Source organism: Aquarana catesbeiana, linkage group LG04 (genome assembly GCF_042186555.1).
Source record: "Aquarana catesbeiana isolate 2022-GZ linkage group LG04, ASM4218655v1, whole genome shotgun sequence".
NCBI classification, from domain to species: Eukaryota; Metazoa; Chordata; class Amphibia; order Anura; family Ranidae; genus Aquarana; species Aquarana catesbeiana.
In genome coordinates, this window is record NC_133327.1 from 52,530,551 (window position 1) to 52,555,860 (window position 25,310).

At 41.8% G+C, this 25,310-nt stretch overlaps 1 protein-coding gene across 2 annotated transcripts in view; it reads right to left on the reverse strand.

The window, feature by feature from the left end:
• Nucleotides 1-7,613: 7,613 nt before the first annotated feature.
• Nucleotides 7,614-25,310, reverse strand: part of LOC141139242 (uncharacterized) — a 67,380-nt gene continuing 49,683 nt past the window's right edge. For both annotated transcript variants that reach the window (XM_073625180.1, XM_073625179.1), the window contains 4 exons: nt 22,954-23,100; nt 20,517-20,597; nt 11,639-11,851; nt 7,614-7,955 (listed from right to left, as the gene is read on the reverse strand). In XM_073625180.1, the coding sequence (XP_073481281.1) occupies nt 7,836-7,955; nt 11,639-11,851; nt 20,517-20,597; nt 22,954-23,100 (561 nt within the window). In that variant the 3' untranslated portion in view covers nt 7,614-7,835. The remainder of the gene's footprint in view (nt 7,956-11,638; nt 11,852-20,516; nt 20,598-22,953; nt 23,101-25,310) is intronic.

Below are 25,310 nucleotides of genomic sequence, written 5' to 3' on the forward strand. Positions count from 1 at the left end.
ATCCCTGTGCAGAGTTCCCGTGTCTACATACCTGTTGTACCCATATGGAGGGGCTCCGACCATCCCTGTGCAGAGTTCCCGTGTCTACATACCTGTTGTACCCATATGGAGGGGCTCCCACCATCCCTGTGCTGAGTTCCCAGGTCTGCACACCTGCCATACTCGTTAGGAGGGGCTCCCACCATCCCTGTGCTGAGTTCCTGGGTTTACACACCTGCTTTACCCAGTATGACAGGTTCCCACCATCCCTGTGCTGAATTCCCATGTCTGCACACCTGCCGTACTCATCAGGAGGGGCTCCTATCATCCCTGTGCTGAGTTCCCAGGTCTGCACACCTGCTGTACCCATTATGAGAGTTTCCCATCATCCTTGTCCTGAGTTCGTGGGTATGCACACCTGTTGTACCTAGTATGACGGGTTCCCAACATCCCTGTTTGATTCTTTTTTATTTCATATTATAGGGAATATAACAGGAGGAGCTGAAACACCAAAAAGTGCCAGGTGGATTGACTCAGCTCATCAGGCTTTACTTATAACTCCTAGATTGTAAGCTCTAACGAGCAGGGCTCTGATTCCCCCCTGTATTGCATTGTATTGTAATTATACTGTCTGCTCTAATGTTGTAAAGTGCTGCGTAAACTGTCGGCACTATATAACCTCTATATAATAATAATAACTAACATTTTACTTTTGGGTGATGTGAGTCTTAATCTGTGATCAGAATAATAATACTTATTTGCTGCATGGGTTATCCGCAGACACAATGCTCTCAAGGAATTGGGCAATATTGTAGGAAGGGGAATAAAATATTTTTACTGCCATCTAGTGGTCAGATAAGCATATGCACTTTTACTGAAAATTGTCTCTTTCTTGTGTTACAGTTACGCTGGCCACCTACCTTTAATTCCTTGTTTATTTTCTGCGCAGCTTTGTTACAATCAATGGCTTTCATGCTTAATGAATACTGCTCCTCTATCTAAGCACATTGTAACACCAATTTGGGGCGGTGTGTGTGTTGTATGAATACCGGGTATCATGACAAGTATAGAAATATTACACATATAGTTTGAAAACACTGGAGCATTTTACAACTAGATTCCAAGCTAGCTCCCACTCTGCCATCCGTCCTTTACATTATTTTTAGAGAGTTCAGAAACCTTAAAAATGCCATTGCACCAAGTAAATTGAAAACCCTAAATGGAGTCAGAGCTATGGATATCTGGTTTTTCTTTGACCAAAGGACTGGGATTTTCCAATGCAAAAGGGGCTGTCCGACTTGCCAATTCATTTCCCATGGAAGGTTCAATTTTTCTAATAAGGATGGTACGATATTATCCATTAAACATTTTATTGCATGTTCATCAGAATACGTAGTGTACATCCTGCGTTGTCAGTGTAAACTCTTTTACGTAGGTCGTACTAAACTATACACCACGTAAACCTAACGGTAAACATCGTAGGTTCATCAAAGAGGGATGTGTGCCCCAGCATTTACTTTTGTGCCATAATAAAGATTATAGATGTTTAGAGGTCCTTGCTATTGAGTGTACAGCATTTCAGATAAAACCTTAATTGACAACTATGCAAAAGAGAAACTTTTTGGATTTTTAAGCTCAATACATTGTCTCCACATGGCTTCAATGAAGAACACTAACGAGTCACATGACACCGGGGAGGGAAAATGGCTAATTGGGCCCAATTTGGACATTTTCACTTAGTGGTGTACTCACTTTTGTTGCCAGTGGTTTAGACATTAATGGCTGTGTGCCGAGTTATTTTGAGGGGACAGCAAATGTAAACTGTTATACAAGCTGTCCACTCACTACTTTATATTGTAGCAAAGTGTCATTTCTTCAGTGTTGTCACATGGAAAGATATAATAAAATATTTACAAACATGTGAGGGGTGTACTCACTTTTGTGAGAAACTGTATAGCATGGTATGACATTGGGTTAAATTGTGCTTTAACGTAATCTTGTGTTGTTTTAATCATGTAATTAATTCATTTTTAACGTATATCTGTTTGCATAATTTATCTTAAATGCATAGAATTTTAATACATAGAGCTATAATGAATTTAGCAATCTTAATTGGAATTACTATCTCCCTTTAGGAATTGACATTTTGAGATCAACAGAAATATCCACAGATGGTAATCAGATTTATTTTCTTATTTATTCATTATGTATCCATAATTATTTATAGTAGGTGAGGTTTAAAAAAGACACAAGTCCATCAAGTCCAACCTATATGTGTGCTTTTATGTTAATTTTACATTGTATATACCTGTATGTTGTGGTCATTTAGGTGTCTATCTAATAGTTTTTTGAAATTATCGATGCTCCCTGCTGAAACCACAGCTTGTGGAAGAGAATTCCACGTCCTTACCGCTCTTACAGTAAAGAACCCTCTTTACTGTTTCTTATTTAATTATTATTTATTTTGTATGCCTATTAGCAGATTTTTTTTTCCTTTATATTGTTTAGTTTTATTATCTCATAATTTCTTTCTTTAACTGGCAATTATTTAATCAATTTTTACACATATGAATTATTAATCTGATTGCAGATGTTTTTAAGTGCGGTTATAATAGGTTGGAGATGATGTTATTAAGCCTGAGGTTCTTTGATTATTTTTTTTATTCATGCTCCTCCTCTTCCTTCTATTTTTTGCCCTTTATATTTTGGAGTTTTTTACTGTGATCAAATTGCTTGACAAAGCGCATGTGCGCGAAACGCTGATCCTGCAAACCAAAAAAAAAATATATACTTCTTTTTCAAGCTTTGACAAAAAAACAACTTGAAGCTGAATTTTCTGGTTTCTATGCAGAGCTACACCAGATTTTGCACACTTCAGTTTTAGTAAATCAACACCAAAGTTTTTTTGTTTTGATTTCTTTAACTCTTCTGTCTTTTAAATTATATATATATATATATATATATATATATATATATATATATATATATATATATATATATATATATATATATGTAATGCTTGGCAGCCAATACTAATAGAAAAAGCCTTATTTGTCCTCGAAATGCAGTTTTTCCTAGTAACCCATCCTCATACCGCCCAGAACTCTGCAATACTAGCTAACTGGACATAATGTACTTGAAGTGTTAAAGTCATCCTGCACACATAATAATTAGGTGCCATAGTAAATGTTGTCACTGTTATCACCACTGTACAGAACATGTTAGTGGCGTCTTCGGAAATAAACACACGCTTTTGAAGTTATACACTGAGAGATCTTATCTGATCCCGTCAAAGTGTGTATGCTTTCCCATGATTCTCAGAGGGTCGCCATCTTGCCCCATGTATCGCCTCTCTCATTGTCATTATTTACAGATCTTTCATGGGAAATAGTCATATCAAAGAGGGTAGGTTATGTATCACATGAATTGGCGCTGTACATTGCCCAGGTCATAGCGGACTGTTGTATGTGAAGCTGGCAGAGGATTAAAGACTATACACTGAAATAGGCAGATTTACTCATCGGCTGCCAAGGCTGTGTCAACGAACACAGAAAAAAAACAGCAAAAAGAGGAAACAATACCTTGTAATATGAGATCATTGTTCCCATTCACACTGAAGATGGAAAGGCGTGGTGACCAGATTAATGGCATTCAGAAGGGAGATATCAGAGATCAGGAGTCCTTACCTCCATAGGATCCCTTTATTCAAGAAATCCTCCTTCCTACTCTGAGAGAGTAAGTGGAGGTCTCTCCGTGGTAAACACTAAAGCTTCGTACACACGATCGGACTTTCGGACAACAAAACTGTGGAATTTTGTCAGAAAAGTGTTGTCTCAAACTTGTCTTGCATACACACGGTCACACAATTGTTGGCCAACAATTACAAACGTAGTGACGTACTACGTGGTTATTCAGATCTTTAGCGCCACCCTTTGGGCTCCTTCTGCTAATTTCGTGTTAGTAGAAGTTTGGTGAGTGTCGATTCGTGCTTTTCATTTCGCACTTTTCATTTTGCGCTTTTCAGTTCATTTCTGAACGGCCGTTCGTCAACCAGACATGTTGCGGAATCGGAGGAGATAACATGTTATTTATTATTGTCCTTGGAGTTATTGCTTTGACATTATTTTTTTGGTTAAATAATGATTTGATATATTTTTGGATGCATAGAATGCACTTTTTGGATAAGTTCTATTGGCAGATAGCATGTCTAATTTTATTTGTTTTCTTTTTTTAATGCACAATAAAAAAATTGTGTAGAATAATACTTGGCTATGTGTTTTACTTAAAAATGACAGTTTGGGAGTAGGCAGTTAAATTTAAAATAATACAATGTAAAATTGACAAGGGACACCAACATAGTTGTATCTTTGATCTTAAAAACTACGGGATAATGGTGTTGTGGTAACTTGCCCAAATAAAAAAAAATATATAATAATATTATTCTTGATATCACTAGAAAAAAAGAAGCCTTTGAAAATTCGTTTGCAATAACTCCATCAGTATCACCAGCAAAGCAGCTTCATTATTATCCCATTAAAGAAGAAGAGAATTGTGCGCTGCAGTTAGAGATTTCATAATTTGCCACGTCACGAATGTTAATTCTCCATTACGAACTCTAGTTTACAAGACCGACCGCTTCTGGCTCGTCCTTGATTTCGAGCATGCATGTTTGCACTTTGGACTTTTGTCCGACAGACTTGTGTACACACGATCAGAAAATCCGACAACAGACATTTGTCCGCAGAATATTTGAAGACATGCTAACCAACATTTGTTGGCGGAAAGTCCGACAACAATTGTCCGATGGAGCATACACACAGTCGGATTTTCCGCCAACAACCTGTCATCACACATTTCCATCAGAAAATCTGATCGTATGTACGAGGCTTTAGGGGTCTACTTTGCCACATTCACACGGGACGATTAGCTCTATGCCCCATGCAGGGCTGTCTTTTATTGAGGTGGGGATGCACAAGGTGTGATGTTCATCCCTGTCCCAGTTGTCCATTGGGACAAGCGACCACATGGACACAGCCGCTGTGTTACAATATGACATGTGTGTGTGGGTCCCCAAACTCGCCCTGTGTACGTTGGGGGACCCAAACATGCAAGCACCTACATGTTAGATTGTAAGCTCTAAGGAGCAGGGCCCTCTGATTCATACTGTATCAAAGTGTATTGTATTTGTACTGTCTACCCTCAAGTTGTAAAGCGCTACGTAAACTGTTGGCGCTATATAAATCCTGTATAATAATAATAATAATAATAATGTCATACTGGGACACAGCATACACAGGTGTCCCAATAAACAACACCTTTTGCATCCCCATGCCGGTAAACAACTGCCTTGCATGGTGCACACAGCTAATCAACCCGTGTAAACAGGACCTTTATGGAACATTCATTCAAATGTCACAAGCATTTGTGCAAGTTGAACTAAATGTCCCATATTCTTTATAAGAGATTAATGCTTGTATTATCTGCTCCATCTAGTGGCCAAAATTCAGTATAGTTTTCTGAATACCTCAATGAGAAAACTGTACCGCATATTGGCTACTAGATGGAAACGATACTTTTGCTACATTGGAATGGTGTGTATGATCAACATAAGTTCCTGTGTCATGGCTCCACCCCCTCACTCTGCTGTTCCATTCATAAAACAAAGCTTTGTGACTCTAAAATGTAACCTTATCCTCTTCCGGACTGACCCATGCATATATACTGCGGCAGGGCAGCCCTCCTGGGCGAAATCACATAGCTGTACGTGATTTCTAGTTTCGGCCTGGGGCGCGCCACCAGTGACCCGCTCCTGCTGTGTAATTGCACACAGCGGGGGCTAATCAGCGGGTCCAGCAGACCCAATGTTCACCTGCACCCTGCGATCTTTCCCATGAGAGGCAGAACGGCAGTCTGCCTATGTAAACAAGGCAGATTGCCATTCTGTGAGAGGGGAAAATGAAGATCTTTTGTTTCTGCTAGGCAGGAACACAGATCTCTGTCTTCCCCCAGTCAAAGTACCTCCCCACTGTTAGAAAGCACTCCTAGGAAACACATTTAACCCTTTGATCACCCCTGATGTTAACCCCTTCCCTGCCAGTGTCATTAGTACAATGACAGTGCATTTTTTTTTTAGCACTGATCACTGTATTGATGTCACTAGTCCCCAAAAAGAGTCACTTAGGCTACTTTCACACTGAAGGCCGTTTTTAGGCATTTTAGCGCTAAAAATAGCATCTGTAAAGTGCCTGAAAACTGCCTCCCATGTCACCCTAGTGTGAAAGCCTGGGTGCTTTCACACTGGGACAGTGCACTTTCGGGACGGGAAAAAAAGTCCTGCTAGCATCATCTTTGGGGCAGTTTGGGAGCACTCCTAAACAGCCCCTGCCCATTGGAATGAAAGAGCAGCGCTTTCCGAAGCTCCTAAAAAGCACTTCGGAAGTGTTACAACACAAAAGCTTTTAACCCCTTGTAAGGCCGCTAGCGGGGGTTAAAAAGCACCATGCTAGTGGGCGAAAAGTAAAAACTAAATTGCTGCTAAAGCGAGCAGCGATTTACCGCCAACACGGCCACAGTGTGAAAGTAGCCTTAGTGTCAGATTTGTCTGCCACAATGTCCCAGTCTGACTAAAAATCGCTGATCACCGCCACTACTAGTAAAAAAAAAAAAAAAATCTATAATCTATATCTATAAAAATAACCCATAGTTTATAGACGCTATAACTTTTGCACATATATACGCAATACACGATACGCTTATTGGGATTTTCTTTTACCAAAAATATGTAGAAGAATACATATTGGCCTAAACTGATGAGGAAATTTGATTTTTTACATTTTTTTATTGAAAGTGTTTTATAGCATAAAGTAAAAAATATTGATTTTTTTTTCAAAATTGTCGGTCTTTTTTTGTTTAAATCAAATATCACCAAAAGAAAGCTCTATTTGTGGGAAAAAAGGACATAAATTTTATTTGTGTACAGTGTCGCATGACCACGCAATTGTCAGTTAAAATGCTGTATCGGAAAAAATGGCCTGGTCATGAAGGGGGTACAACCTTCCCGGGCTGAAAAGGTTAAAGTGTATCTAAACTGAAGAGCAGAAAATGTAATATATTGCAGATTTTCAGTCCTTTGGTGCTTCGGTCTCATTTGTTTTTATTTTCCAGACCTTTTCATCTTTTATTTTGCCCATGAAACGTAACAATTATACTTAACCTGTCCCTAAAACATAATCTTAACACTTTGTGACTTCTTTTGGTGGGAGCTCCAAGGCTAGCATCCTGGCTCCATTACTTGTTGGATGACTGGGTGGAGCAAACAAAAGCACACCAGGCATTCTTTTCTCCGAGAATGATGAGTGGTAGAAGAGAAGACCTCCTCCTTTCTAACCATCTAATGGCTGTATTCTCTCAATAGGGCCCCTTGTACTATAGGGCCCTGTTCAGGAGTATGGTACACTATCTCCCAGCATGCACCATGTCCTACATTGAATATTTGGCTCCCAGTACACAAGTGTGTTTGTTTATAGCTTTAGTGCATCTGCTGGCACCAGGAACTAATGCTCCTCACTCAACATCTTCAGTGGAGCGAGCCGAATGTAATTCAGTGGAATAAAACCAGATGCTTAAGCAGCAAAGAGGCTTAACCATCGTCTGTATTTACTGGATACATTGTAAAGAAAGAATACATAGAAATGCAACTTGTTAACACTTTAAAGGACTGATACATAGAACTATGTTAAACAATAAAGTTAATGAACCTGCTTATAAAAAAATACATTTCTCCAAATAATTTCCAAAAAACCCTGCACTCTACATCTTTGGTCATTATGGCCATGACAATCATCCTATCTTTAAGGTCAGCAGAGCTCTGCGATGTGAAGATTTCCTCCAACTCCTGCTACTGCCATGGCCTGGCCACTAGGGGCAGCGTCTACTGTCTGCACAGCTTTGTGGGACAAGGACACCTCTCCAAGGACCTGTAAAGGATAAAAAAAAATTTACATGAATAATTTTTGTTTTTGAAAATGTTGGAGAGTTTATGTTTTCTTATAGTGTCTTATAGCTCTCAGTCCTGCATATTCACTGCAGCCATTACAATAGGTTAACTGGCTCAAACATTGTTCCAGATTAATAATTCACTACATAGTAGGACCAGAACGGAGATAAAAGTGCTGCAGCCTTGAAGCAGTTAGGTTTAGAGCTAAAAGAGTGAAAAAAAAACCCCTTAGCTGTACTGGAGACACACAAGAGGTCAGCTGCTTGGCACGGGCGCCATTCAGAGAATGTTTTGCATTTTCTCAATAGATGCCAAGCATTCTCTGATTGGACAAGGTGGGGAGTGTGACATCACCGTGGCGCCTCGTCACTTTGCCCAATTAGAGAATGTGAAAAGCATTCGCTGAATGGTGCCCATGCTGAGCAAACAACCTCCTGTGTCCATAATGCAGCTGGGCAGCCAATCAACACAGGACTCAGAAGCTAATGGAAACCACTGGAAAACAATGTATACTACAGCTATTTTCAGCTTCTATAGGGATCTCACAGGTATGGTATATGCATAGTTACATTGGTATCACCAATAATTGGACCCACGTAACTATGTAAAACGCAGAATTCAACTTTAAGGGAAATGTAAGGCAAAGGGTGGCAACAGCCAGTGAGGCAGTGAAACCATACAGAACTCCATAGCCAGAAACTATGGCAGATGGATCTCACTGTAGCCACATAATGCCTTGTTAAAGGGACCCTGCACAGTCCCCAAACATTGGCTATTATAACCAGAGTTCTAATACATCACTCTGCATACTAAGAAGGTGTACTGGCGTAAAATGTATGTTGTAACCTTCAAGAGGAATAAGACACCAAAGGTTAACTCCACCAATCATACTCTACCTCTAAATAAAATACATTATGGCCAAAAGTTTATGGACAACTGCCCATCACACTTATATTAGCTAATTGGACATCCCATTCCAAAACCATGGTCATTAATATGGAGTTGGTCCCCTTATAACAGATTTAATTGTTAAGGGAGAGCTTTCCACATGATTTTGGAGGGCGTCTATGGGAATCTGTGCTTCAAAAGAACGTTGGTGAGATCAGGTACTGATGTTTGATGAAAAGACCTGGATTGGAGTTGGTGTTCCTATTTATTCCAAAAGTGTTCAGTAGGGTTAAGGTCAGGGCTCTGTTGGGGTCACTCGGGTTCCTCCACACCAAACTCATCTAACAAGGTCTTTATGGAGCTGGCTTTGTACACAGGGGCACCATCATGTTGGAACAAAAAAGGGCCTTCACCAAACTGTTACCACAAGGTTGGAAGAGCACAATTGTGCCCTTCAATGGAGACACCTCAACTCATATATTTAAAAGGGGTATGTACACACTCTTGGCTATTTAGTGTATCACTTACCAGCAGGAATGATCTAAAGCAGGGGTCTCCAAACTTCCTAAACAAATGGCCAGTTTACTATTCTTCAAACTTTAGAGGGGCCGGACTGTGGCCAGTGGGAGTAGAAAATGTCTTGGCATCAATAACACCATTCGTGAGAGGAATGGTGCCCCATCATTGTTGTCAGTGGGGGGAATAGTATTCCATTGTTGGTGTCAGTGGGCAGAAAAGTGCCGCATCATTGGTGTCAGTGGCAGGAATTATGTTCCATTGTTAATGTCAGTGGGAGAAACAGTGCCTTGTATCAGTGGGGGATACAGTCCCCTGAGGGCCAGATAAAGGCAAGCAAAGGGCTACATCTGACCCCAAGGCTGCAGTTTGGAGACCACTGATCTAAAGCATGTATGGATCTTAATCCAAGCCCACCTGAGATATCTCGCCGGAAAGCTGTCTCTGCAGACCGACATTCATAAATGGCTAAGGCATACCCCCACCCTACATATAGAGGGAGGTGTATACCTGTGGTTGCGTGGCAAGGAATGCCTCAGCTCCTTATTATTGCCAATCCACAGCTTCCTGGCAAGATAGTTCCAGTGGGTTCTGACTAAGATCTTAAAATTCCTGAATTCTTCCATGCCTGTGGGCAATGCTGACCCTTTAGCCTAGGTTCACACTTGTGTGGGTTAGGAATGCTCTCAAATTTACATGCATTTCTGACCCACAGGCAAAATGCGCTGCTCTTAATTCTTAATGGCACCCCTACGCATCGGCAAAATGCCATGGCGCGATTTGAAAAAAGGATCAGCGATTTTTTCCCCCACTTTTCTGCGGGTAAGGCATCCCGTTAAAATGAATGGACTGCCTTACATGCAGAACGCAGTGCGCAGTGATGTGAACCGAGGCTTAGAGAGTAATCAGCTTCAATCAGTTGTAGTTATCTGAGTTTCTCTGGGATTGGAGTTGATATGTACAATGGGAATGGGATTATCCAGGAATGTGACCTCCGTGCTGAATACTAAACACACACGTATGTTCCATACACAAACTGTGCGTCTTTGTTTGGAGTCACATTACATGTCTGAATTAGAGCACGTTATGTTCTATACCTTCCCCGAATCTTACACCTTCGCTCCTTATTCAGAGTGTTGAGAAATAGGAGTAAAGCCAGAAATTAATCCTAGATTATCTGTGCTCACAGCAACCAGAAAACACAATACAAAGGCTATGTGACACAAAACACGATATCATCTAAATCTCCCCTAATACCCTCATACAGGAGAGCCATTCAACGTAAATGTGAAACGCGTTGTTAAAGTTATCTAAACCCTGACCATGAACTTCTCCTATTTGCTTCCTTGTGGCCTGGTCAAGTCTATTCTACCTGTAAGTTTAAATCCGCTAAATACATTCCCAGAGTATCAAAATAAAATTTGTGCAAAGTCTAAAAGTTTTGTTTTTTTAAATAAAAAACATGTTATACGTACTTACCCTGTGTAATGGTTCTGCTCAGAACATCCCCAATCCTCCTCTTTGGTCCCCCGCCGGCGCTCCTGGGTCCCACTCCTTTCTGAGTGCCCCCCGAGGAAGCCGCTGCTTTCTATGGGGGCACTTGTTCAGGCTCAGTCCTAAAACAGGCTATGCGTGTCTATTGACACACACACACATTGCTACTAAGCCCCGCCCCCACACACTCCTCACAGGATTTGATTGACAGCAGCTAGAGCCAATGGCTCCCACTGTTGCTTCTATTTCCAGTGAGGAGGGGGAGAGATCTGCTACTCTCAGGAACAGCCCCAGACTGGGATCGGGCTCATCTAAGTATTTAGGGGACGGAAGTGATTACAGAGGATTTTTTATACCTTAACTGCTTACCGACCACCTAGTGTATATGTACTGTGGTAGGTCGGCTCTATTGCACGAAATCACGTACCTGAATGTGATTTCGTGCAATAGCCACTGGGTGGCGCACGTGCACCGCGATCGCACGCTGATTGGATAGAGGGGAGCCAATCAGCGGGTGAGGCGGATCCAATGTTCCCAAGAGAGACAGATCGCCGTTCTGACAGGGGAGAAGATGAAGATCTTGTGTTCCTGCTAAGCATGCTGGGTTGAACAAAAAAAAAAAAATGAGTACCAGGCTTTAGAGTGAAGGTCCAATTTAATTTATCGTCTCATTGCAGTGCATGAATGAGAAGATATGCAGACAAATGGTTATTGTACTGGTGAGAAGTCTGTAGGTGAGATAAGTATTATCTGTTATTATCTTACCTCTTGAGTCTTGATATTGGCCGCACGAGCGCTGCAGGTTCCGCTTCCCCCAGCAAGCACCACGCTATCCGTACAGAATCTGGCTGCATACAGGAACTCGCCCTGAAGGTGGGGCGCTGGAAACAGGATGTCTTGTAGCAGATTACCGGTGCGGAAGTCCCACAGCTGCAAAGCGTTGTGTGCCACCCAGGAGGCGGTGAGGACATAGTTGTTCTGTATGTGGGAGAAAAATTTGCAAATGACAAACAATAGTAACAGCACAACAACCAATCGAAACCTTTGTCTCCATATGTGTGAATGCGGTTTGTCATGTAAAAAGAAGCTTACAGTGCGACTGCTCTTCCCTGATGGAATGTGCTACAAGAAGTCATATTGGTGAAAAAATAGTCTTCCTAATGCCGGAGATGCCCTGGGGTGAGCTCTGTTCACAGGCCTGGACTTCTCATCATACTCAGAGCTTTACATACTTCACTATCCAAAAGATCCAGAGTTAGGGCCCTTTCACACTGCTTCATTGAAAAAAAAAAATGCAGTAAAACGCATATGGGTTTTTGCTGCGTTTTTTTTTTTTTTTTTACTCCTGATTTCAATTATGCACCTGTGAAACTTAGACATGTGGCTCAAAAAATGCACCAAAAATTGTGTTGTTCTTTATGCATTTTCCATTTATTTCAATGGGGGGGGGTGTTTTTAGTCCAGTTTTTAACCAGTTCCCGCCCGGCCTACAGTCAAATGACGGCTGGGCAGGACTTTCCTCATTCTGGGTGAATGTCCTATAACGTCCTCCCAGAACACTCCTCAAGCGTGGCCCTGTAGGTGAAATCTGTCACCCGCCAATGAGAGATCACTGTACGGGCCTTATGCCAGTACCATGTGATCGCCGTGATCAATCACAGCAGATCACTTGACAATTGTAAACAATGGATGGTTTCCTTTCATGCCCACCAATGTATACAATTGTGTTGCTAGCTGTGATTGGTCACAGTGATCACATGATACAGACAGGACCAATCACAGCTAATCACATCAATACTCACTGAATGAATCAGTTTCATTCAGTAAAAATTATTGATTTACCAATAAAATGTATTGGTATAAGCAATCATAATGTGTAAAAAGAAAAAATCCTGATCACTTCCCCAGAGTAGTACAAGGTTACTATGGTAACATTATATTGCTCTGGTCACAGTGTGTTAAAAAGAAAAATTGTAAAAAAATAAAAAAATAAAAAGTAATAAAGAATAAAATTACTACATTTTTTTTTTTTTTTTTTTACATACTGTCACCAGTTAGTCTCCCTGATCACTACCACAACAGTTATATGATGACACTGTACTATACAAGTAGCAGTATAGAAGAAAAAAAAAAAAATTACAACTTTAAAAAAATCACCATGCCTCTTACTAAATACCTTGGACCGTCTACAGTTCAAAAAGGGGTCATGTGGGGATATTTGTACTGTCCTGGCCTTAAAAAATGAGTAAGGCCATCAGTACATCAGGATTGATCAATGTTCAGATATATACCCTAGTTTGTGGACTCTCTAACTTTCCTACAGTCTAAAAAATATACACCGATTTGGGTTATTTTCACCAAAGAAATGTAGCAGAATACATTTTGGCCTAAATTCATGAAGAAAGATTATTTATTTGCAAAATTTTAAAACAGAAATAAAGAAAAACACATTTTTTTGCATATTTTTCAGTCGTTGTTTATTTAGCAAAAGATAAAAAAATCTTGTAGTAATTAAATACCACTAAAAGAAAGCTCTGTTTGTGTTAAAAAAAATTATAAAAAATGTCATATGGGTACAGTGTTGCATGATCGCGCAATTCATTCAAAGTGTGACAGCGCTGAAAGCTAAAAATTGGCCTGGGCAGGAAGTGGGGGGGGGGGGAGGGGAGGGGTAAAGTGCCCGGTATTAAAATGGTTAAGCACGCTAAAAAGAAGGAAGCATGCAGGACTTTTAAAAACGCACCATACCCACAGCGCACTGGTGTGAAGAGTACCATAAGATTTCAAGGGATGCATTTTTCTTCTGTTTTTTTACCCAAAAAACACATGAAAAACAGATCCGTGTGAAAGGGCCCTTAGCCACACTCACAGTAGGGCACCTGAAGGTACCAGCATGGCTGATCCAAGCCCATGATGAGCTGAGTAGAACAAGGGCTTAAACTGACACTAAATAATATCCTTATTCTCCAAATATCATCTATACACATTCACTACTTAAAGTGTTACTAAACCCAGGACCTTGCATTCCCTATATCTGGTCTCCCAAAGTACACAGAACATGGAAATGAAATCGTTTTAGTAAATAGAAACTGCTAAATACCCTTTCTCATCAGCTGTATATAGCAGTCATGTGACTTCTATCTGTGTCTGGTTAAAGCTTGTAGGAGGAGTTTTAATTCTGATTTTACTGTCCTATGAGGCTGCAGGACCCCTGACCCTCTGTCTGGACAGTGCTGATTGGCCCTGTGCTGATCACGTGCACCCCACCAAGAGAAAAAGAAAAAATTCTCTAGCAATACACGCCAAACTGAGCATGTGCAGCTTGTCCCCTAGTCTCTGTTCTATCAGCAGATGGATTGGGGATAGTAAAAGAATGGGAGGATCAGAGAAGAGAGGATCAAACAGCCTTTTTACACAATGCAGAGGATTAACCCCTTAGGTTTCACAGTGAGTATAACAGGTATGTTCACTGCATATACAGACTGATTTTACTGTTGTGGGTTTAGTAACACTTTAATGTCCCTCTAATCTTTTTGTTCATGAAATTGTTTTTTTGCTGTATTTTTCTGCAGCCTTGTAATGTATTGAGCTCCTGAACCTATTCTCTCCCCCACCCCACTTCTATGTATTTGGAAAGAGCAGCGCATGTTAGTTGCTCTATGTACATAACACATCCTGTAGTCCATAGTCTATTTGGGGAGTGAGCAAAAGAGGGTGGCTACATTCCTACATATAGAGGACAAGCGTAGCCACCCTCCAACAGCATCACAATAGCAAAAAAATAGCAATTTGGAGATATGGAGGAGACTGAGAGCAATAGAAGGGTGGATATAAATAAAAAAAAAAAAAAAAAAAAAAAAAAAAAAAGAAAAATGAGAGGCAATTTGACCTAGTACGCTGGAAATTTGTGTATTACACCTGTGGTGCCATTCATTGTTAATGCCACTCCAAATGCACTAAGCAAGAAGTGTGGTTCTGTCATGTGCGAGAACACGCAGTAGACGCAATGAAACTTGCCGTTAAAACCCGTATGAAACCCAAAGCACAAGAAGGTGAAAGAACTGCTGAAATGAATACTGCCTTAAATGCAAAGTCTGATATTGTATAAGTGTAAATGAATTATAAATAAATTAAAATTTGTACACTAGCAAAATATATAATGAAGTAGTACAATTAGGAAGCTCCTTGGGATAATACCTGGAGCCACAATGTGTTTAAATCCCAACACAAAAAAAATATCAAAACGGCAGATACAAGTAGTGCATTAAATCATATCTCCATAAAAAATGAAACAATGAAAGAATGTAAAAAATATTTGAAAAGAGGTGAAAGTTCTGAAGGTACGAATGGTCACTCAATCATTTAAAAACACCACATTCAGTCCATGAAACCAAGATTAGCAAAAATAAGTGAAAAAGAAAAGGAAAAAAGGAGACGTTCCTTTGGTGTGCCACATCAAAAGCAGAAAAGTGAAAAGGTGCGAGAGCACTTCCAAGCCACCATTGATTGCAGGAGAGGAGTAATGGATGTGCCCTTACCCCATTCGTTGGACCTCCTCTATGGCGAGGTCATACGGGCTTGCAGATATAACCCTCTGCGGGGACAGATGGAATATTGGTGTCCGGGTCTTGTTAGCGTGCACCACCGACTCCGAGCTGATCCGACTGCTACAGCATCAGAAGGGAGACTCAGGATTCGGAGGATCCATAATTAAGAAAAGAAGGGGAAAACTCCAATAGTGTAGTAGTAATATCAGGGATTATTCGTCACGTATGACGAAACATGTAGGGCGTGGCCTCGCAGTGCTTGCCATCACGTGTTCTTTGTTTGCACGGGCGTTCAGCCTCTGCTTTTTTATGCTGGCTTTTTAGATCTAATGATTTTCATACTTGAATTTTTTGTATACATACCTTCGCTTTATTTAACTAATAAATCCCTGATATTACTACTACACTATTGGAGTTTTCCCCTTCTTTTCCTAATTATGGATCCTCCGAATCCTGAGTCTCCCTTCTGATGCTGTAGCAGTCGGATCAGCTCGGAGTCGGTGGTGCACGCTAACAAGACCCGGACACCAATATTCCATCTGTCCCCGCAGAGGGATATATCTGCAAGCCCGTATGACCTCGCCATAGAGGAGGTCCAACGAATGGGGTAAGGGCACATCCATTACTCCTCTCCTGCAATCAATGGTGGCTTGGAAGTGCTCTCGCACCTTTTCACTTTTCTGCTTTTGATGTGGCACACCAAAGGAACGTCTCCTTTTTTCTTTTTCACTTATTTTTGCTAATCTTGGTTTCATGGACTGAATGTGGTGTTTTTAAATGATTGAGTGACCATTCGTACCTTCAGAACTTTCACCTCTTTTCAAATATTTTTTACATTCTTTCATTGTTTCATTTTTTATGGAGATATGATTTAATGCACTACTTGTATCTGCCGTTTTGATATTTTTTTTGTGTTGGGATTTAAACACATTGTGGCTCCAGGTATTATCCCAAGGAGCTTCCTAATTGTACTACTTCATTATATATTTTGCTAGCGCACAAATTTTAATTTATATGTTTTTTACTTTATGGATATTTGGTGTATTTTGTTGCAGCTGCATTTTTGTGAATTTAAGTAATTTTTATTTACTGTGTTTTGCTCATTAGCGCAGGTTTTTTCCACCATTTCTTAGTTCTAACTAAATGAATTATACAGTAAAATAACAGTATATTCCCATTATAGAAAAACTCAAGCCACTAACGAAACAACCTGTATTCAAGCAGTTATTATTATACTGCCATCTAGTGGTCAGAATAGATATATATTTTTGGTGAAGATTTTTTTGCTGCAAACTGATCTTTCTGCACCCTTCTATGTATGGACTTTTCATGTTAAAGTGGAACTTTACTCTCCCAATCAACATTCATTATTTTTAATCCTCATGCTGCTAGCATTAGTAAATAGATAGGATAATATAAATATCATATTACTATATTACTACTATTAATTACTTTTTTAAACTTCTTTCTTTTTCTTTTCTTTTTTTACAGTTCTTCAGTTACTTCCTGGTTGCTTGTATAGGCAAACAAGGTCATACATCCCAGGAGTCTTCAGAAGGAGAGGAGAGGAGAAGGGGTTTTCCCAGCTAAACACACACTCCTGCATGCATGCTTGAGCTAAGGGCAGATGGATTCCAGGAAGTAAATGCTACATGAATCATTTGCCCTTACTCAAGATGGCAATGGCCAGAAATGCTAGCGGGGGTGTTTTTCCAAGTAATTTCTCAACAAAATAAAGCATGGCGACATGGATGGAAGGGGGAGTTTGCTATGAATATATGTCTTTGCTTGTGGTGCTTACATGCAGTAAAGTTCCTCACTACAACTAAAGGCTCTGTATGACAGAGACAAAACATGGAACCATATGCTGTTACTGTATGATGCTCATCTTGCCCATCTTGAGATATCGAACAAATCGTCCTCTCCGCTTCTCCCAAGGCTCCCTAAAGGCCTGGTTCACACCTATTCAGGTGGCAATTTGCATATTCCAGGTGCATTTTGCATTTTTCAATACACAATTTTGATCCATTGAAGTCTATGGAACCAAAAACCAGAAAAAAAAAAAGTCCCTGGCTCTTTCCATAAAATGCACAGATGTGAACATGACCCATGTTACATGGACTGTAGTTTGTGTCTGCAAAACGGAAAACGCACTAAAAAATGCATAGGCGTGAACCAGGCCTAATTATCTCTTTCCATGCTCACCTCCAGGACTTCTCCAGAAACATTACCATCCTCTGGAACTCCCTATCTCAATCCATCCAGTTAACTCCTACCCTGTCTGCCTTTAGCCGATCTTTGAAAACTCACTTATTCAGGAAAGCCTACCCCACCTCCACCTTAAATCTGTATGTCAACAACCTCTATCAGATCTTTACCCACAGCACTTCCCCCCTTTTCACTTTAGATTGTAAGCTACATGAGCAGGTCCCTCCTAATTCTATTATATTGAACTGTATTGTAATTGTACGGTCTCCCTTTATATTGTAAACAGCTGTGCACACTGTAGGAGCTATATAAATCCATATTAATAATTATAATAATATCCTCAATAATATGATGCGCAAGCCTCATAAAGTAAGGAAAAATCTTCCTTCATCTTTTAATCTTCCCTAACTGAGCCAAATCCTCCTTCGTTTATGTCTCACACGCTCCTCTTCCCAGGCTCTGCAGCTCACAGTTGAAGGGTCTCGGCAACAGAGGCAATGCTGTCAATCCAGAAAGCAGTGGGCGGGACTGGGTGTGACCAGGTGCTGATTGATAGGCTTGTGACTCAGCAGTGACAATAATGATAGCTAAGCCCCTGCAACATTTGTATATTCCACTTTAGCGTAAGCAGGCACAGCCAACATGAGAGTGACAACTCTACTCCGAATTCAGGAGCAATGCAGCATTGTTGCCATCCCATCACAGAAAGTTGCATGACGTTTGTATGAGTTTCCTTCCACACTCTGAAGACATGCTGGTCGGTTAATTGGCTCCTGTCTAATCTGGCCCTAGTATGTGTGTATGCATGTGAGACTCTAGATTGTAAGCTCCTTGGGGGCATTATCAGTGCTTTAAAAACGGCTATAATAAGAAATATGTTATTCATTTTTGGTTGCATTTTTCAACCAAAGTGCCAATGGTAGTTTTGTATGATTGTACAGCCAAAAATGAATGTCCACCACTTTTTTTTTTCTATTTTGCCACCTCTTCATGCACTTACTTAGGGATGTACTTTAACCTCAGAGCTGTCCTAGAAATTATAAGAGTACTATTCTGCCTCCAGTAGGGAAATTCAGACCGCAATATTCAATTTGGCCACTAGATGGAGCCCTGCATTAATTCACTGTTTTGCAGAAGCCAAAGACTGTTCAAGTTTAATAAAAATCTCCTATCATTCCTTTAGGCTAAGAAAATGAAACAGGCACATCATGGGAGCTCAGGCTCCATTTTAGGAACTGGCATCATATATGCAGCGCATGTTGTGGACTGAACTTACATTCCCTGCCAGCAGTATTGCTGGTAAGCATGGTCGTATTGCCGCCTGCAGCCTAGTTATTTCATTGTGTTCTCTATGTTTTATACATTAATTGTATGCGTACCTCCCACCTTTTTGAGATGGGAACGAGGGACATCTGTTAGAAAAAGTATGTAGGCATAGGACACAGGGAACTGATAGACTGCACCGATGGGCACTGATAGACTGCACCGATGGGCACTGATAGACTGCACCGATGGGCACTGATAGGCTGCACCAATAGACTGCACCGATGGGCACCGATAGACTGCACCAATGGGCACCGATAGACTGCACCAATGGGCACCGATAGACTGCACCGATGGGCACCGATAGACTGCACCGATGGGCACTGATGATGCGGCACTGGTGGGCACTTATTGGCAGCACTGTTGGGACTGCACTGATAATTAGTGCCCTGGCCGCACCTGGAGTATGCTGTCCAGTTCTGGGCACCAGTCCTCAGGAAGGATGTACTGGAAATGGAGCGAGTACAAAGAAGGGCAACAAAGCTAATAAAGGGTCTGGAGGATCTTAGTTATGAGGAAAGGTTGCGAGCTCTGAACTTATTCTCTCTGGAGAAGAGACGCTTGAGAGGGGATATGATTTCAATTTATAAATACCGTACTGGTGACCCCACAATAGGGATAAAATTTTTTCGCAGGAGGGGAGTTTAACAAAACACGTGGCCACTCATTAAAATTAGAAGAAAAGAGGTTTAACCTTAAACTACGTAGAGGGTTCTTTACTGTAAGAGCAGGAAGGATGTGGAATTCCCTTCCACAGGCGGTGGTCTCAGTGGGGAGCATCGATAGTTTCAAAAAACTATTAGATAAGCACCTGAACGACCACAAAATACAGGGATACAATATGTAATGCTGACATATAATCACACACATAGGTTGGACTTGATGGACTCGTGTCTTTTTTTTCAACCTCACCTACTATGTAACTCTTAGAAGTGTACATGTCCATTTTTAATCGGCTTTCTTCTTCTCTCCTCATGCTGTCAGCAGGAGGAAAGGAGTGCCGATAACTGGCTTCTGTTTACATCTGTGATCAGCTGTGACTGGACACAGCTGATCACATGGTAAAGAGCTGCTGATTGGCTCTTTACCTCAATCTTTGATCACAGACCGTGCCGCCCACACCCGCAGAGGGCGTGATCACGGGAGGCTGTCATATGACGGCCTCCCAGAACTAGTTGTCCGTGCTGTAGCCGTCATTCGGTCGTTAAATGGCCTGGTCATGAAGGGAGTAAAACCTTCCGGTGCTGAAATGGTTAATAAAGCTTCAAGATTACATTCAGTCTTGCTTATTGCCGAACAGGAGAGTTTAGCTGCATGTCGAGTTGAACATAAGGAAATGTATAGAGAGGACAGAACAAGTACCTAGGAGCACTTTTATATTAACTTTCTTATGGGCTCAATTATTATGCAAATGCCGATTTACGTTCATTTTCATATGGGCTCCTTTATTATGCAAGATGCATACAAATAATAAATCTGTTCCTAAATTACTTAAAATAGGACAAGCAACAGATTAACAGCAGCTCATTAATGTGTACCATGAGATCAGGCCGAGACACACTCACCCTGATGTCAATTCCAGGGCCGCAGATGTGAGGGCCGTTAATGACACGCCGCGCTTCTTTCGCCATGCGCTTGTCCCAGATCTACAATCAAACAAATCTTCAGCCAATAAAAATTTAACAACGTATAAATAAGAACACAAAAGGAGAGCACAAAACCATGTAGCAACACTGCATCTTTATTTCCAGTAAGTCTAGGTTCACAACTATGCAGCTGTGTTTGATGCGTTTTTTCAGTACATTTTGCGTTTTTAAACCAGCAGTTTTCATGCATTTTACGTTTTTTTTTCCTCTTTAAACACACTGTAAAACACACTTTATAAATCTGGTTGCTAAGGATGGGGCCGGGAAGTCGGCCACCGGGTCCTTAGCAACCAATGAGTCATCAGCTGTCAGCGGGCTTCCCAGCTGAAAGCTGAATGTTGAAAAAAAAATTGTGAAAAAAATGGCATAGGGTAAAGCCCTTTGGGTTTACTATGGATTCAGAGTGGACCCCCACACCAAAATTTTTTTAAAAAACGGCATAGGGTTCCCCCCCAAAATCCATACCAGACCCTTATCCGAGCATGTCGCCCGGCAGGTCAGGAAAGGGAGGGGACAAGCGAGTGCCCCCCTCCTGAACCATACCAGGCCGCATGCCCTCAACGTGGGGGGGTACCGGTGCTTTGGGGCAGGGGGGGCTCAGCAGCACCCCCCCACCCCAAAGCACCTTGCCCCATGTTGATGAGGACAAGGGCCTCTTTCCGACAACCCTTGCCCGGTGGTTGTCAGGGTCTGCAGGCGGGGGGCTTATCGGAATCTGGAAGCCCCCTTTAACAAGGGGACCTCCAGATCCCGGCCCCCCACCCTATGTGAATGGGTATCAGGTACATCGTACCCCTACCCATTCACCAAAAAAGCAGTGTAAAAGTTTAAAAATACAAGAGCCAGTTTTTGACAATTTATTTATTAGTAAAATAGCTCTGAGCCGCCGTCTGTCCCGATGTCGTCTCTCCTGGTGCCCTCCCCTTTTTCCGCCACCACTTTCTCCCCGAGCTGTCATCTCCCGGTGTCGTTGTCTTCTTTTTCCTCCTCCTCCTTAGCGTCGTCACTGCTGTCTTCTTCTTCCTCGCCAACTCCGCTAAAAAACAAAAAAAGGCTGGTTTTGTCTTCCTCCGTTGTTATGTTCCCTGCTCTCCGGCGCCTCTTTTATAGGCATGGGGCGTGGCCATCCAGTAACGTCACCCAGAGAGCCCACCCCATGTGACATGCAATGTCACATGTCACAAGGGGCGAGCTCTCCGAGCAACGTCATTGGATGGCCACCCCCCCATGCCTATATAAGAGACGCTGGACAACGGGGAACATAAGAACGGAGGAAGACAGCTTCACGAAAAGACCAGTTTTTTTTTTTTTTTTTTAGCAGGTAACCGGCGAGCAAGAAGAAGAAGACGTCGGTGATGACAGGAGGAGGAAGAAGACGATGACATCAGGAGATGACAGCTCGGGAGAAAACGGTGGTGGAAAAAGGTGAGGGCTCCGGGAGAGATGACATCAGGAGAGACCACATCGGGAGAGACGGCGGCTCAGAGCTATTTTACTAACAAAGGAATTGTCAAAAACTGGCTCTTGTTTTTTTCATCTTTTCACTGCTTTTTTGGTGATTGGGTAGGGGTACGATGTACCCGATACCCATTCACATAGGGTGGGGGGGCCAGGATCTGGGGATCCCCTTGTTAAAGGGGGCTTTCAGATTCCAGTAAGCCCCCCCGCTCGCAGACCCCGACACCCACCGGGCAAGGGTTGTCGGGAAGAGGCCCTTGTCCTCATCAACAAAGCACCCATACCCCCCCATGTTGAGGGCATGTGGCCTGATATGGTCTGGGGGGGGGGGGGGGGGCGCTCGCTCCTCCCCTCTCTTTCCTGACCTACCGGCATGCTCGGATAATGGTCTGCTATAGATTTTGGGGGGGACTCTACGCCGTTTTTTGTTTACATTTTGGCATGGGGGTCCCCTCCAAATCCATACTAGACTCGAAGGGCCTGGTATGAAGCTGGGGGGGGGGGGGGCCCCTACGCCGTTTTCTTCACAAATTTTTTGGACGGCAAATTACAATTTTTTTAAATTCAGCTGGAACCCCGCTGACAGCTGATGACTCATCGGTTGCTAAGGACGCGGCGGCCCGCTTCCCAGCCCTTCTGCTTAGCAACCAGCTATATACAGTGATAAAAAAAACGCAAAACACCTTAAAAATTGCATCACAAATGCACCACTTGCGTTCCTGGTGTAGCTCCATTGATGACTAATGTCAGAGCTATATAAATATATAATAAGAATAACGTGACTGTGGTAGGAATATTAGAGTGTGAGCTCCTCGGATACAGAGAGTGATGCGATTGGCTCAGTGTAGTGTGAGATATGTCAGAGCTATATACATGCATACAGCACAATTATCCTCACCTTGACAGAGTCATCCCATCCCCCAGTTAGGAAGATGTGATATTCAGAAGGGTGGAACCTCAGTGCGAAGATTCTGCGTGTGTGGCCGCTGGTCAGGCTCAGGTCATAGTCATGGAGGAAATCTGGGGCCATCAAGATGTTCAGAATCTGAAAAAAAAACACCAAATCTCAGTCAGTAAAGACTGGTCACATTGGGGCTGATTTACGAAAGCTGTGCGCCATCAGTAGAGGCGCACGGCGAGGCGCAACGCACATTTTCATATTTATGAAACGGTGCGCCAGGAACAGAGCGTGAATCCCCCATTTACTATAGTGATCTCAGCGCACAGGAGAATGCAATCTGTGCGCCACTATGGAAAATAGAAACATTTTCCACACCGTCTCCCAGGGGCACACCTATCTACTGCAAAGTTAAAGTAGTATGTGCCAGTTCTACTACATGTCACTGCTGCTATCTTGAACATTATCAAGGTCTCTCCCTTGTTGGATTTTGGACCCCTCTATTTTCATCTGGTTACTCCTACTATTGGATATCTGATGTACACCTGCCCCTGCTAGAGCTATATATATATATATATATATATATATATATATATATATATATATATATATATATATATATATAAATAATGAAACATTTGTTATAAGCATTCCACACTTTTGGAAACCTCCCGGCTGCTATGAATTTGTACATGAGGCTCACTCTCTTGAAGATAGTGAGATTCGCTTTTTTCCTTTGTTACAATTTTGAACCTCGTCTGAGTCCTGAAGAAGCCCCACGGCGAAACGCATAGACACATGACGCATAAGGGCTCAATGTACAAATTGTATCATTTGATTCATATTTTTATCTCTTTTTTTTTTAGCACTGTCCATGAATTGATGTACTTTTTCAATAAATATATTGAACAATATTAGTTGTGTTACTTTCCCTATTGTTTCAATGCCTATAAAGTCCGATTTTTTTGGTTACTATTTAGTATCCCCTTCTTCTCTGTGCGACATGGCGCACAGCATCTTCAATTCAATATTAACAGAAGATGGAGATGCCAATATTATGGGGTGATGTGAGGAAGTTTAGTAACAACTGCCCAAGTAACAAATATGCCCAAAATAGAATGAGAAAGTAACTTTTTTCGAGCAAGCCTGCTGTGCTTGCAAGTACGTTTAGAACTGCGTGAGATCAATGTAAACACTGCGCATGTGCAAGTGGCTCTTGCGCTCGTTCAAATGAGTTTGTTTACTGCGCGGCCAAAATCTTAGTAAATGTCAAGCAACGCAAATGCAATTGCGTGGGTTAAACGTGCGCACCTCTAAACATTTTTTTTTTTTTTTTTTTTTTTACGCTGGTTCACAATTTATGTATTTTTTAAGGAGATTTGCACACAGGTCATGTTAGCATGTTACGTTGCCAACATGTGAGACTTGCACCTTGTTAAAATTATGTAAAAAGACTCTCACTCCTCTACCTCCTTCTAAAAGGGCATTTAACCTTCCCCCTCTAATGCATATGATTTCCTTGGGCTAGCTTTTGCTTTTAAAGGGGAACTCCACACTCCACTCCATTCTCCAATGGCTGTGAGCTGCCTTCACCAATCCAAACCACATCCTTTTTCAGAGCATACAACAGGGCCAGCTAGGAAAGGGGCGAGAAGAGAGATCGCCCAACCCCATCCTGAACCATACAAGGCCACATGCACTCAACATAGCTGGCTGCCTTTGGGGCATGTTGGGCTCAGCCCAATACCAACCACAAAGCACCGTAAAGCCCCCTGTCTGCAGCCCCCCATAACCCCATGCTAGGGTTGTGTGGAAGAGGCCCTTGTCCCCCTGAATATGGGAACAAGGTGGTTGACTTTTGGGGTGCCCGAGCCCCTCCTGCCCCCGAGCATCCATCCCCTTTCATGGGCTGGCTTGCTGTGTGTTTGTTAGTGTTTTTGGGAGGGGCACAATATTTTGTGAGTTTGGGGTGGTATTTTTCACATGGGGGTTCTCATTTTAAGCCTTAACAGACCCAAATGGCCTTGTATGTATTTGGGGGGCAGGCTATTTTTTGTTTTGGGTTAAAATCTTGCAGCTGCAATATAGATTTGTAACTTTTCTCTATAACCGTACACCGTTGAAGAAGTATTTTGGATAAATGCTACAGATACACCACTTTACAGGCAGAGTGAGCCCCAAGTTACTATCTTTTAAGCAATTTTGCATTTTTAAAGGCACTTTTCCTTGTTTCTTTTTTTTGGCTGTCCAAATTGGTGACATTGATATATGTCCCTCAGGGTGGGACCTGGGCCCCCATACCCATTTTAAAGCCAATAACTAGAAGATAAGCCAAGATATTGTTATACAATATTAAG